Source organism: Molothrus ater, chromosome Z (genome assembly GCF_012460135.2).
Source record: "Molothrus ater isolate BHLD 08-10-18 breed brown headed cowbird chromosome Z, BPBGC_Mater_1.1, whole genome shotgun sequence".
Classification (NCBI taxonomy): Eukaryota; Metazoa; Chordata; class Aves; order Passeriformes; family Icteridae; genus Molothrus; species Molothrus ater.
Genome location: NC_050511.2, coordinates 38,899,830 through 38,915,021, shown reverse-complemented (window position 1 = coordinate 38,915,021; position 15,192 = coordinate 38,899,830). Strand labels below are relative to the sequence as shown.

The 15,192-nt window shown below is 39.0% G+C and overlaps 1 protein-coding gene across 2 annotated transcripts in view; it reads right to left on the bottom strand.

The window, feature by feature from the left end:
- The window catches only part of HABP4 (hyaluronan binding protein 4), a 30,035-nt gene extending 15,050 nt beyond the window's left edge, over window positions 1–14,985 (bottom strand). For both annotated transcript variants that reach the window (XM_036403148.1, XM_036403149.1), the window contains exons 1-5: window positions 14,586–14,985; window positions 4,393–4,540; window positions 3,453–3,614; window positions 3,190–3,261; window positions 1,336–1,419 (exon numbers count right to left, since the gene is read on the bottom strand). In XM_036403148.1, the coding sequence (XP_036259041.1) occupies window positions 1,336–1,419; window positions 3,190–3,261; window positions 3,453–3,614; window positions 4,393–4,540; window positions 14,586–14,877 (758 nt within the window). In that variant the 5' untranslated portion in view covers window positions 14,878–14,985. The remainder of the gene's footprint in view (window positions 1–1,335; window positions 1,420–3,189; window positions 3,262–3,452; window positions 3,615–4,392; window positions 4,541–14,585) is intronic.
- Between the last annotated feature and the right edge of the window lie 207 nt (window positions 14,986–15,192).

The window sequence follows — 15,192 nt, the reverse complement described above, 5'->3', positions numbered from 1 at the left end:
GTGGACTATGCCTAAATTAATCTTAAAAAAAAATACAAACAGAAGTAAAATCTCCAGAAAGGCTCCCAGTCTGACTGAATATCTAGTGATCTCTAAATGAAAGATGAAAAAGTTAAAGATAACTGGCAAATTCTGCCAGAGGCCTTTTCCACTGCATACACTTCTCACACCTTAAGCTCTACAATGAACAGATATTGGGACATATCTACAAAGAGCTTGAATTCAAGTAGAAACAAGTACAAGCAGGAGACAAACAAAGGTACAAGCAACAAAACTGAAATTTTAAAAAAGGTGAATAACTGTTTTCATATTTAGCTAATATAGTGTAATTATGCCACTGTACCTACACTGCCCATCTGATTTAAGTTAGCCTAGAAATATTTTTTCAGTCATAAGTCATTCAAAGACATGTGTATACACTTTTACATGTGTATACATCTTTACCTACATATTAAAACCTACTCTAAAATTAAAAGAAATCTAAGTTATATCAACTGAACATCTCACAGGGTTAAACAACCTGAACATATAAAACAGGTTTTGTCATCTAGTTAGCTTTATAATTAATAAATTAACCCATATCACTAATATCTGGAGCTGCTCCATGAAGTAAAAAAGGCTTCACAGCAATAGAAGAGGTTGACATACTGCACTAACCATCTTTCACTCATTAGGAGATATGCACCACATGCTCTTTAATTATTCTTTCAATCTTTTACTTAGACAAGACTGTCCAGTTATTTTTCTTATGCCAGTGTTCATTTATTTGCCATGACACTGATTAGAATGAAAGCCACAAGACAATGGGCACATTTCTTTCTCAGTTTCCTTATTCTAAGGCTCATGGCATTTCCAGAATTTTTTTCCAAGTTCTACCATGGCCTCTCAAGAATTGATGATATCTGCATGATATTAGTGATTGGTGAATACAAACTTAGAGTAACTCAGCATATTTTAAATGTGTTTGTACAATTGCATGAGCACCTCAAATATCTATTGTCAGAGAACAAAAAGCATGGTTGTTTCTACAAATTAGATGAGTGAAAAAGGCAAAACATAGTATGTAGCTCCTCCTTAAATTATCACCAAATCTTAGGAAGTTAAGCATCACTGTGCAATTAAATGCAACCTCCAACTGTATAAATCAAGCTTTAGTCAGAATTAGGGACATATTTTCCATACTCACAAATACAAAACAAAGCTCTTCTATTTTTAAATATATGCACTAGCAAAACTTCACAGTTCCCATTTCAAGTGTGCCCCTCAATACAAGTACATCAGTAAGAGTTAATTGTTTCCTTTGCATTTAGACAGAAAATATTTGTCTGACTGTACTTGCTCAGAGGCTCTCCTTCAGATGTCCTAGGCTGTTCAGGAGTTTCCACAGTCTCCTCCATAGATGCAGTCTGCTCCTTCCCACTAAAACAGTAAGCAAACAAACCAAAACAAAACACATTAAAAAAAAAAAAAAACAAAACAAAACCATAGTCTTCATGAGTCACACCGGAAAAAAAGCCAAGTCAATACATTATTTCTTTTACCAGAATTCCTTGGTAAGAAGGAAAAAAAAAAAAAAAAGGGAAAACTCTTTGATCATAAGCAGAAAGATATACTAAGTGACTAGTTGAGCAATTAACAAGTATATTTTGGGAATACTGGGGAAAAACCCTATTTCACTAAAAAAAGTAAAAGCATGTATGAAGATGAAATAATTCAATCATGAATAATATTCATGATTAGTATTAATTGTCAGTATAACACTGAAATTTGGAGTTGCCTTTTTGCTTCTTTTAAAGAATTCAAGTTTGTATTTTCTGTAAAATAGACTTTAATTCACTGTCAAATGATAGCAGGAACTTATTTTCATTCCAGTAGCAGGCATACATATTTAAAATTAACACCTTTTAGCTTCAATGCACGATTAGCACAATTAGGACACAGACATGCTTTTACAATTGTTCAGAGAGCTTAAATTTTATGTCACCTCTACCACATCACAGGAAAACATTGATAGAAGTTCTGATGCTATTGAACTGAAAAAGCCCAAAACAAACCACCTCAACTAGGAAGAAAATATGTAAGGGCCAATAAATATCTTTTAAGTTTATGAAGCCTTCCCTGATATCCTGCAGAAGATAGTTTTCTGCTAGCTTGTTTTGCACTATCAGTTCAGAAAAATGTTAATCTAACTGATCCTTTGAAAACCCAGGGTACCTAAACTACCTACTCTTATTATGAAATTCTGTAGGAGGGAGACAAGTTAATACAACTTTCAGAAGAATTTGGAGTATCAAGACCCAAAAATTATTACACATCAAGGCTATATTTTTCAAACTTTCAGCATGATTGTCTGAATCCACTGAGTTTTAAAACTAGATTTGATTTTAAAATAAAATGTTATTTTTAAAACAATTTTGTGAATCAATGTGTATGTAGCAAAATATATTTGCTACAAGTTCAAGACACTACTTTTTCTCCATCCTTTATCAGCCTTCAATTAAAGAGTTCTAGATGTATATGAGAACAAAAGCTACTGGAAAGAGCATGTATTGCTAGGTACAAAGAATAGATATAAGCCAGCATAATCAGTGAGGTTTCACAAACCTGAACAGAAATCAGTACCCCTAAGAGATATACAGAACTGAATGGAAAAGTCCTAATTTTTTTTACCTCAAAGTGGCCATTAATCACATTATGCTACTGATTTTTCTAGCACTTTAAAATGTACTTCTGTGGTACAATCAACTCAATATTACCTTCAGAACCACACTGAAATGTACTACCATTTTGCAATTTAGAAATTATCTATAAAACTCCAGAAAAGAGACTGGTCTTTAAACCCAGTAACAGAGTTTGAATTTTAAAATTAGCATTTTGGAGCAATTCCATTAAATACCATTTACTTGACTATTGAGAAAAATAATAACTTACTTCCATTAAAACACAACTCAGCTCCAGTCAAAAGATTCCAGCTGTCTTAAATGAACAAACATCATCATGCCTTTGCTTCAATTTAATCTTACCATCATGAAGGAGCCAAGTTAAAAAAATGTAAAATTACATTAATTACAACAATAATAGAAAGCGATGTTTATAAAGCTCAAAACAGACATGAAACTGATGAAAATGATGATCTAACATAGGCCACAGAAAATTATGATCTATGACGGGCACAAGTATATGACATACCTCATACCATCTTTCATTGCTCTGCAGTTGTGAGGTCCACCTCCATCCTTTTTGTCATCTGCTTTCACACCTCTAGAGAGGAAAACAATTCTATGAGTTTAGGAGGTTTTTGCCTTTTTTTACGACCTCAAACTAAAACCAGTATTGACTTTTTGCCAGCCAACCTGGATATGGAAGGGAACAGAATACGTAAAAGACAGTACTGCAGTGCTGACTATTATTTACTTGTATACCAAGTAAGAAACAGCACACAGAACACTTACGTTTTATCATTCCCACTTTGTCTTTCAGGTTCACGTTTTCTTCTTTGGTCAAACCCATCAAAACTTCCAATTAATCCACCACCTCTTCCTCTACCTCTCATTCTGCCTCTTCCCCCACCACGGCCTCTTATTGGTCTTTCATAGTCTAATCTTTCCACTGGTCTAAGAAGAAGGTAATTAGTCAGACTTTTGTTTTTATAGAACAATTAACAAGAAGAAAAAAAAAATCATATTGTTATGTTTGTGCAGCTATGGGATACATCAGTATATAACAGCTACAGCACAATTTGTAGAGTGCATCTTTATACAGTACACACTACAGCTGTTTTGGTTTTTTCATTGAAAATGGACATAAACTGAACTCTAGAGGAATTATTACAGCACACAAACAGAAAGATCAGCAGTTATTAACACTGAAAACATTACAGAAACTAAAGAAAACATTATAAAACGGTCAAGTCTTCACAACTTTATATGCAATAGCTCCACCATCTAAACCCATATTTATATACAACTGCTAAAATTTCAGACAACATGTTAAATATCAACTATTGTGGTATAAAGTAAGAACAGCCACATTCTGAAGCATTAAGGGTTTAGGTGGAATCTTCTAATATTTATGAAGACAGCAAAATCAATATGCATTCACTGTCCAAGCAGTGAATTCCAGTTTGCAACCTCCTACATGTTCTGCAAGGCTTGGTATGTGAGCTCAGAAACTAGCATTATAAATATGCTGCTGACTAGGGAGTACATTTTCAGATCTTTAACTTTTTCAGTTTTGCCTTATATTGCTAACATTCAACAAAAAATGTAGCAATTCAACCCCCAAGGAAGCTGAAACTACAGATCTTACAGCCATGAAGTATGTAGTCTTGCAAAAAACCTGCACACTAATATCCTCTGTGAGGGACCTTAGTTCTCTCGGCAGGATACATACCGTTCCACTGAGAATTCCACTTGTCTTTGTGCTCCATAGGGACGGTATTCCCTGAAAGATGGTCTCCATTCAGTTTTGTCCTGTTTCCCCTCTGTGCCTCTGTTACTGAACCCTTGTTGTTCTCCCTGCCTGGGTACTCGCTTTGGGCCTACACAAACACACGCAGGGATTACTGACAGCTCAATAGTAACACAATTGCAGTTACCAAACTACTCACTGAAGTGAGCTGGCTACACATCCAAACCCAAGTCCACCAGAATATTAAAAGTCCTTATAGCTAATGTTGCCAGACACTGTTTGCTTGAAAGACACGTACTTATTTTACCTTCTGTATTGATGAACCTGCAAAATATTATGGGTTTTGATAGTCAGAGATTTCTAGAAAAGATAGTCTAAAGAAAAATCTCATTTTGCTCACAAGTCACAGAGAGGGAGAAAAAAACCCGTGTCTCTCATGTTTTCAAGAATCATGAAAGTGTAGTACAGGATGAGGTGGAGAAGCTTCAATGGAAAAGACTAATTGAAAGACAGCAGCAGAAGCAATGAAGGCGAGGCAAAGAGAATGACCCCTTACAGATAGGTGATGATTGTGAAACAACACACCTCCTGCCAGATGAGCTCAGTTTAGAAGTCTAAGCCTCCGGGTCCTCTAAGCTCATGGCCACAGTATCAAACGACCAGCACAGGGTCACCTCTCACACTGCTGTTCTGCGGAGGAAAGCACCATTCAACGACACTAAAGGTCACTGAGTTCAGCTGGCAGAGACCCAAACAGTAAGTAGAAAGACCTCAACACCTCTGATTCTAGAACATAAACATATTCCAAGATAAAATATACTTAAGCTTTTTAGATTTTTGTTCAGCCATTGTTGGGGTTGAGGAGGATCGGGTTGGGCAGAATGAATGAAAAGAAATTGTGAATTATAATAGAAAAAAACTGAAGTTTTACACTCAACCTGTATACATCTAGCAGATGATTACGGTTCTTTATGTGCCTCCTTTACCATTTTCCCAAATTCTGTTCTCCCTCTGGGAGCAAGATCTCCAGAAGCAAGCCATTTTGTCTGCTAGGCCTTTATATTTAAACCAACACCTTTCTCAGCCAATAGTGTAGGTCAATCAAGTAAGGAACAGGAAGATTGGTCTCAAATCTAAGCTACTGTTTCCACAAGAAGTACTGAACTACTGCAGAATGCTGAGCAGATTACTGAACTCAGGTTAGTGGACAAGTGACAGTCCTGGCTACCTCTGTTGCTAGAACATAGAGAGAAAAAAGGCTATTTTATGTCACAATATTAATATGCAAATTAATTCTTAGCCCCAGAGAAATGCCCACATCAGAAGATTTTTGATCAAAGCTTAGGTGGTAAGGATGAAATCTAATACCATTTGTAAAGAGAAGGCTTCCCAGAACTATCCACTTGGTGAATGTAGTAAATAAAGCTTTTTGTTATGCAGTAAGAACAGTCATATTTGCACAGAGAAGATAGTTTTATATGTGGTACAGAAGCAACTCCAGCTCTGCTTTTCTTTAAACTACAAACCACTTGACATAATACATTCCAGTAATTCTCTCTTCTCAGGTTTGAAGTTACTCGACCCTCAGACCACTGAGCATATTTGCATTACCCAAATTACGATGTAATCTCTGCATACAGGACAACTTTTGAAATCAGTTTCTGAGTAAGCTTTTCAAATCGGGACAGTTTAACACAAAGCAAAATTACAGATGATACAGAACAGTACATGCTGTTGGGAAACATCTGCTCTACACACATTTCAACTACACTACCAGCTACGCAAGGGTTAATTCTAAATTGGAATCTTGCTTGGGAAAATTACTACTAATTTCTGGCCTCATTTTAGTTATTTTGTTTGGATCTGAATGCACAAAAATGCATAAAAGACTATGATGTTATTTATTTTTGATCCTCTCTCATTGGCTATCTGAAGCATCAATTATTCTATAAAGATTCCTTTGGCAAGAATGCAGTAGTCAGAGGCACCAATCCCTACATATTTAGTATTAACCTCAATTTCACCTTGAGATTCAAAGAGCTCCTTCAAACTAGCAAAACAATGACAAAAAAAGAAGATGCAGAAGTCATTTTAAAAAGATAGTGTCTCATTTTATTACCCAGTACTGCTTATAAGCACTTCAAAACAACTTCAAAACGAGTCTTCTTGCCAGACATGTCAGTATATTACATGTCAGCAGCACTGAGAGTACTGGATGAAGCTGTCTGTTCTACTTCCAATTTGAGTGTCAGGCTATTTCACTTTGATTTTAACAGGTGGCTTCATTTACTGCAGATGTATTTTAAACACTAGAAAGTCTTTCATACAGGAAGTAAGTGCCACAAAAACATCTTTAATTGGTTTGACAGACATGAAGTAGTGGATTAAGGCAGTATGCAACACCTGTATCTCTCTAGTAGGACAAGTCACCCTTGGGGCAAAAGTTCATGTGACCTGCTTGTGAATCAGTTCAAAAAGACAGCCCAGCTTTCAGCTCTGCATGTAAATAAAACCAGACTGGAGCTTGACAGCAGTGACAGCAGAGGATTAAAACTGTTGCTTTTTAGAGTTTTGTTCAGCCATTGTTGGGGTTGAGGAGGATTTTGAATGCTTGCTAATAACTACCTCTCCAAATAGACCCCAATTTTGTCTGCTTGCTTGTCTATATAATCTAGTATGCAGGTTTTCTTCAAAACCACACAAAAAAAAAGCTTTGGAGTTCTGTGGATCATCTACTTGAGGCCTTACAAACACAATTCTGAAAACTGAAGATCACTCTTTCCTAGTTACTTAGTTTAGCCTCTCTTTAAAGTGGTTTTTCTGTGTCTTAAAATTACATCTGTATTCACCTGAATACGTGTCCCACCATTCCCCACTTCACCACAGCTTTCCTGGACTGTTACTGCATCAGCCCGGTCTGTTGGCTAAGCTGCCTATCACTTTACTTTCTAAACTGAGGAATCAGAACAGAGATCTGTGTTTCAACAGACCTAGCATTTTTTTCCCCAGAAGAAGCAGCTGAGCTATTATTAGCAGGAACGAATCTGTAAATACTAAAATTACCAGGTACTAGAACTAGACAGTGCTAAAGAAAAAAAGCTCAGTTGTATGAGAGATATTGTTAAAACTCTAAATCATACAGAGCAGACATACTTCAGTAGTTTTCACTTTCCCCACAATAATACTTCACTATTAGTATTACTTTTGCTAACACTGCAGCACTTAGATAAAAAGACTTTCTAGAGAAATGTTTTTAATAAGTATGTATACAGAACTTGCTACTGGAAAAGCAGAACTTATACTTTTATAATCTGCATTGTTTGGTTTCCCAGACACTGGATATCTATGTATTAACAGATGGATATAAAATAATGCAGCAAAATCTAGCTGCCTTTCCAGTGTTGCTGTCTAGCTCTCAGCAAGTTCCTCCATCTATATAATCCATCCTCAAAAAGTGAGACTTTTGCTTGGAAAGAGGTATCCCTAGGTTTTGTGGTTCTTCACTGGCCTGTACTGAGAGAGTGAGCTTTCACCTTTTTTAAATTTTTCGTTTTAAACATTTTTTTTAGAAAGCCTTGACTTCAGACAAACACCTCAAGGAGCCCAGCTTGCAACTGCTATCAGAGACTATAAACTAAAGCAGAAACCCTGCTGTTTCTCCCACTTCCTAATGTAAGGATGTGACAGTGGTAGCTGGCATGCAATTCACAAGCTGAGAGAGGTAACTGCTTACAAAGAACAAATTGGAAAAAGAGTGTTTGTGGAAGGGTCACATTGACAGAAGACTTCCCCACATAAAAAAAGACCTCTTACAGACATGAGATACAGAATTACATTTGTTACCTGAATGGATAGATCTAATCATTATGGGAAGGAGTGTGATCACCAAAAACATACAGAAGGAGCTAAAAATACCAGAATTGTTGAAAACCACAGTCACAAAGCTGTGGAGAAAAATCAGCATTAATGCAGAACTGATGCTTGGGCTTAATCTATAAATAAAACAAAAAACAAATAAACAAGTAGCAAAACCCACCCGAACCAAAAAAATCAGAACACAAAAAACCAATTCCCACCACGCCCCAAAAAAAAAAAAAAAAAGAAAAAAAAAAAGGGAGGAAACCCCTTCCAGCTTTGAAAGAAGACTATCCTTCTTCCCAGTATACCTCAAAAGGACAAAGTAGACCCAAAATAGGTCCAAGGCTATGGTACAAATATCTTGACCAAACAAAGTAGCAAAGAAAACAATTGTGAGGAATTTTTTAGGCACAGTAGGGTACTGAAGAACTTAACCACCAGGGCTACGGCAGTTAAAACATGAACTGTTATGAATTTTAAATCATTAATTATTACTACTTTAAAAGGATGCTGAATTCAGCAGCTCTACTATTTGTTCTTTCCAACAGTGAGCTGTATCATGATTGCTATGAGGTGTTTCACTCCAGCCACTTATGGACAGATCTGTAAAATTAGCCTCTGCAAACCTTGGATCTGATACTGTTGACCAATGGATCTCCATACTATGTAAATGGAAAACAACACAGAGGCTATGCATTAGTGAGAAACTTTGAGGGGCTTGAAACTGAACCTCTACAACCCTTGCTGATGACCCAAGAGGCCAGACTAATTGCATTAGCAAAAGCAGCCTTGTGGTGACATGATCAGCAAGTGCCACTATTTATATTGAGTCTAAGTAAGCTTTTGGAGTGTGTCATGCAATGGGTATGCTAGGGAAAAAATGAGAGTCCCTTGCTTCAGCAGAAAATAATATTTCTGCCGACAATATTCCTGTAGTACACTCCTGAGCTCATACAAAAGGCTCCAACAAAATGAAAAAAAAAAAAAAAACAAACTCAAACTTGTAGTCAGATAGGTTTATAATGGCCTGAAGCTTATGAGCAGTATACTTTGGGATACTATGCAATGTTGGGAAACAGCCCTTCCCGATATCTAAGGTTGATACCAACAGGATTAGTGTTTGGCAAACAATTACACCTAGGATCAACCTCTTGGAGATCAGTGGTTGACTCAGTATGCTAAATAAATGCAAAAAAGCTTTGAGGAAAAAAAAAGTATGCTCAATGATATCACTGAAGTATTAATTAAAGTATTTTCACAGAAATCCAAATTAGAATCTAAATGGAAGTGGTCACATATCACCCTACTATGTACTTACTTTGCTGTTAAAGCTTTAGGATATTATGCCTGTTACTTGTAATAACACCGCATGTGACATTATGAATAGCAGTTAAATGCTTTGAAAAACTTCATGAGTTCTTTCTGATAATAGTGGGAAAGCTTAATAAAAACAAAGGGGGGACTGTTATATACTGAGCTTAGTTAGCTGAATTCTTTTATCTAAGTTGTTTTGCTTAGCACAAGCAAAGTGCTGAAGTTTTAGGCCACAAGCTGCAAGCTTTTACCTTGAAATGCTGAATGAGTCTTGTACTATTGTTCAGCTACAGTGAAAGGAGCCTCTGAGACCAGTGCAAACTAAAAGATTAAGAAGTCATGGCTATCATCAAAAGCTGCAACCCATCCAGATAAGGACAGCTACAGAAAAAAAAAAAGTGATATGAACAAGAAGACTCCAAAACAAAAATCACCTTTGGAGCAAGATGTGCATGCAAGGTGTGTGAAGCGTGCAAAGAATAGGAGCATTGGTTGTAAGAACAAAGAAATACCTGGGATTTTGTACCCTAAATCCCTCTGGTGAGGCACCTAGCTTGAGCTGTACCTGTTGCAATACCACAAAATTATTAATGTTTTTTCTCCTGAAACTGGATGCCAGCTGTGGGAACCCTAGGGTGAATAAACTTGTTTAACAACTTATACACAGGCAACTAATCTTTCTTTACAACAAAACTTCATAACTGGTAATAGTAAAAGGAAATTTATTCTCATTCAAACTCTTATTTTGCTATATTTTAGAGAGTAAAAGAATTAAGACTCCGAAAACAATTTCACTTTCTCCCCTTTAAATGTGTGTGATTCTAATAGCAAACTTCAAACAATAGCTTCAGCTATTGCAAGCAACACACCAAAGAGACACAGAGAGTTAGACTCTATCCTGGGCCACTTTGTTTACATGTCTGCCAGTACTTGCTGAATTACAGAATTGCCTACCATAGCTTTCCTTTAGACAATCCTTATGGCACTGTAGTTGAAAGAATGCTATCAGGATAAACTATTAAAAAATAAGAAAATCACAGTCAGTCTAAGATAAAACTCCATAGAAAATTCCACGCCATTTTAAAACCACAGCTAAAAACTCAAAAGCACAGTATTTAGGAGCTATATATAAATGTTACCAGAGTCATCATATGTATAGGAAAGAAGAAAACCTTTTAGAAGTATTAGCAACAACGGTTTAGAGATTTCAAAAGAACAGAGAGTATTACTGCATGATCAACAAATTTAATTTTCCTGGACTGGTAAAGAATGCAAGCTCTGCAACTCGGCCTTTTGCATAAAGAGCTGGCAAATGCAGTTTGGTCACTGTGGTAAGAATGAACTGAGTTAACATCAAGTGGTGCAATTACAAGAGCTGCAATACTTACAACCAGCCTTTACCCAAATCCTCAGCTAATACAGTCTAAAAATCACAAAACAACAGTCCAGAGAAGAGAAAAAATGCACCTTTAAGGTCAAAAGTATAGGTTTTGGTAGACAGTGAAATAGAAGTCCATTTTCTCCATAAAAAACAAAGCTTAAAAAGTTGTCTCCTTAGAGTTGTGCCATTTCATAATAAATAGTTTGGATTCTAGAGTTCAAAGTATTGCATTCTCTGGCAAAGTCCTCTCAGGACGTTTGCTTCAAATTGAAAATATCTCCAGAAATTTAGTAAAACCTGCTTTGAAAAACTCAGTGAAGAATTACATAAAAAAAACCCCACAAACCTACCTTACAGAACTTTGTGACTAAACCTTCCACTCAAACACTAAAACATAATACCACAAAAAATCTCAGAGTACTGTAAAACTTCTTATATTGCAAGATAGAAGACTAGATGTGCTTTGAGTCTTTAGAAAGACCCTTTTTCACAGATTCAATATGCTTAAGAAATAATACTAGAATAAAACAAAAATCATGAAACTTAGCAAGACTTTTTGTAGTCCACACAAGCAAATACCCTAGCAATTAGATAAAACAGTCTGGAGGGGTCCAAAATAGGGTTATGAAGATGATCAGGCTGCAGAATATCCAAAAGAAGGCTGTGAAGGTTATGAAAAGGTTGGTGAGTCTGCCTTCTGAGAAAAGACTGTCTTCTTCCCAGGACAAGGCTTCATATAAGCCACATCACAGTACCCAGGTATTAGAAAGGCTACAATGATGAAGGCTCTTTTCACAAGGAGCCCCATGTAAGTGAGTGGCTATAGTGGGGACAAGCTGCACAAGAAGATACTTCATCTGTGCTAAGAATTTCTTTCTGGTGCTACCTTATGTTGAAACAACTTTTTCAGAGTTAAACTCCCATCAAAGAAGGCTTTCAAAATGCAACTCGACAAGGTAGCAGATGAGGTCTTCAAGGCTATCTTTCTTAGGAAAGCTTGGACCAGACCATCCTTCCAACATAGCCTCTCAACCCTATTCTGTGATGATTCCAAAAACACTAGTACAAGACAGTGAATTCCATCATTTCAACTGTAATACCACTAGACTCTGATTTTGCTGTTCAGATGGGTCTAGATGCTATTGTTTTGGTGTTTTAATTACTAATAAGTAGAATGAAGTTAGGGGTAGTTATGCCCAAAATCAGAGGGAAAAAAAATCACTAAGAAAGTCTAGAAATAAAGTCTTAAGACTGTTATGTTTTTCTTTTTTTTTTTTAATTAAAGTTTAGCAATTAGTTTAACAATTTAGTAATTTTAATCAATATTATTTATTTCCCCAAACAGAGGCGCACTCTTCTGACAATCCATCTGTTATTAGAAGCTTTATGCCAAACTGTGGGAGTAAAAGGAGGTTGGTCATTCTCAACTGTCAAGTTGATAGCCCCCTGAATCTTATATAAAATATAGAAGTTTTGAACCCTACGTAACAAACCAACTTTGTATGGCACCAATAAAGAGCTGACCTACTCCCTTCCAAAAAACCTCAAGATTTTTCTCTCAACATGACACTTGCATAACATTTGTCAGCTACATCATCATTTGTGTATTTACCCTAACTCAGAGGGTTCTCTGCCATTCAAAGCAGACTCACTAACACAGCACATTCAAAGGAGGAACACAGTCAAGACCAAGTCGTGACTATCCACACTGGTTTAGCATCTTAAGCACTGTACTTTTATAGTCCTTACTTCCTAATAAGCCCAAGACAAACACACAAATTCCCAAACAGATGCTATGTTAAAAGAAGAAAGTGTGTGTTTTAAATATAGAAGAGAAATAACTCTCCTAAAATAGATCTTAATGCCCTTTCGCTAAGGGTACTATAGTCAGCAGTCTTTTCTCCATTTTAAATCAGCAGGAAATTGAAACAAGGTGCACATGCCTGTTGTCTCTGTATGAGAAAAGAGATTTCTTAACAAGAAATCTCTGCATTAACAAGAAATTTCTGCAACCAAGCCACAGAGCCACTGTGTATTGCCAAGAACGGTGACACCTATGGGCAAGCGGGAGGTAAAGGATGGTCTTCACATACTACTATGGTAAGTTACTGATAACCACCAGATCTTGTTCAAGAACTTTTTCATCAAAACTTGAGACTCTGATGTTCACTGAGCAGACTCCTTCAACTTCTAGTTGACAACTACAATTACAGTAAAGTAACTTTTAAATAAAATAAGCTGTTATAGTCTGAGTACTGGTCTTAGGAGACTAAGTCACATAATAGCAGAGAAATCTCAGACTAGTTTCATATAACTGCCCATGAAGACAGTGAAAACTTATCTTCCTTTACAAAGGTGCTCATTATCCAGTGCATATTTAGCATCGAAGATTCTCTGCTCCACAAACTGCTAAAAATGCATCTACTAACTGCTGTTGGGAAGAATGTAAGAGTGTAAGCCTAAGCAATAGAATTGGTAGCACTGGCAACAACTTGATGGAGCAACAACCTAATTCAAAAGCCTTTTCCTAGGGCATTAAAACACATAGTACCATTACTGTGAGTTTAACAGGAGCTTTTACTACAGGAAGAAAATATCTTAATAGAAGATTATATGTTAGGCTTCGTTGCTTCCTGCAGGAAAATGGGAACTTACAACAGAGTGTAAAACCTGAAACCAGAGTGAAAGTGTGAAACCAGAATCTTCTGTGCAAAGATTCTCAATATTTGGAAACCATCCACCAGTTTGCTCAGATACTTTGGATACTGAATCCAACAACCTGAAGCTCAATACTGGGTAAGTAGTAACAATCAGACTCACTAAGACTAGCAATCAGCTCCAAATGCAGGAAGCTATAGCCCACAAAGCCTCCAGCTGCCAAGAGGACTGTGACGGACATTTTAGTACAAAAGCCAACTGACTCCCTCTTTCCCCAAGCAGTACTACGCATCAAAGCCTAGCTAGAAGATGACCACTCCTGAACATCGGCTGAAGAGTTACCCCAGGAAATAAGGTTTTATTCAAAGGCTGGCTCACCAATGCAAGCTCAAGGAAAATAAGCACAGAACCCTGGAGACGACAGAACTCTGAAGACACCGAAAGGCCAGAAAAACTCACAGATATCGAGAAATCAAGCCTGGAAACTTCAGACACTGAAGGATACTGTCCAGAGTGACAAGCAATGAAACGCAGCAACAGGGCTGCTAAACCACCATGAAAGCTGTAGATGCCGCAGCGTAGGAGTTTATGCTCTTGCACTTGTCTCTTGGGGATATTGCTGAAGTTTTCATTTACATATTCCAAGGCCTCCTCGGCTGAGAGTGCTCGGCAACATCGTGTTGGAACCGTGCCCAAGCGTCACTGCTTTCTCTGAGGGGACTTTCAGGTGTGTTCACCACGACGACCCCACCGGGAACCAGGATTTTTCAGCCTCGCTATGACAGCGCTACCCCCGCCACGCCACAGCTGCCGAGAAGTCGGTGGAGCGCGGAGCCCGCAGCCACCCACGCCGCGCCGCGGGGCCCGCACCAGGCACCGCAGCGCCGGGCACCGCCTTCCCTCCTTCCCAAAACCGGCCTCCGGTCCGGCCCGCCCCCGACCCGCCGGGGTGCTGCCCGCGTACCTGGCTGCGGCGGCGCCGCAAGGGAGGGTGCAGGGGAGCTCTCCGGCTGCCGGCGCTCCTTCTGGTTCTCCCTCTTGCCGCCGCCTGCCCGGCCGCCGGGCACGGCTCTCCTAGCGACGGCCGCCGCCTCATCTCGCTTCTTCCTCTGCTGCTGGCGGCGCTCGGCCTCGCGCAGGACATCGAACGGGTCTGACTCGTCGTCCAGGAGCTGGCAGAAGCGATTGGCGACGGAGCACCCGAAGTTCTCCTGCATGACGGCACCCACCGGGCTGCCCACCAGCCCCGTCATCATCCGCGCGGCCACCTCGCCTCCCCGACCGCCCCCTGCGTGCACCCCGGCGGCTGCCGGGCCCCCGCAGGAGGCTGCCGCCGCTGCGCGGGGACGAAGCAAGGCACACGCTGGGTGAGAGCAGCAGCGGCCCGGCCTACGCGCCGCCCCAGCGCCCGCGGTCCGCCGCACCTTCCGCAGCCCCGCCCCGGCCACAGCAGCCAATGGAGCCCCACAGCACACCCCCCACCGCCATCCCCGCCGCCTTTCAGCGCGGCCGAGCCCGCCCACCGCCTGCACGCGCGACTGGTGAGTAACAGAGCAGCCAATCCCGGCGCC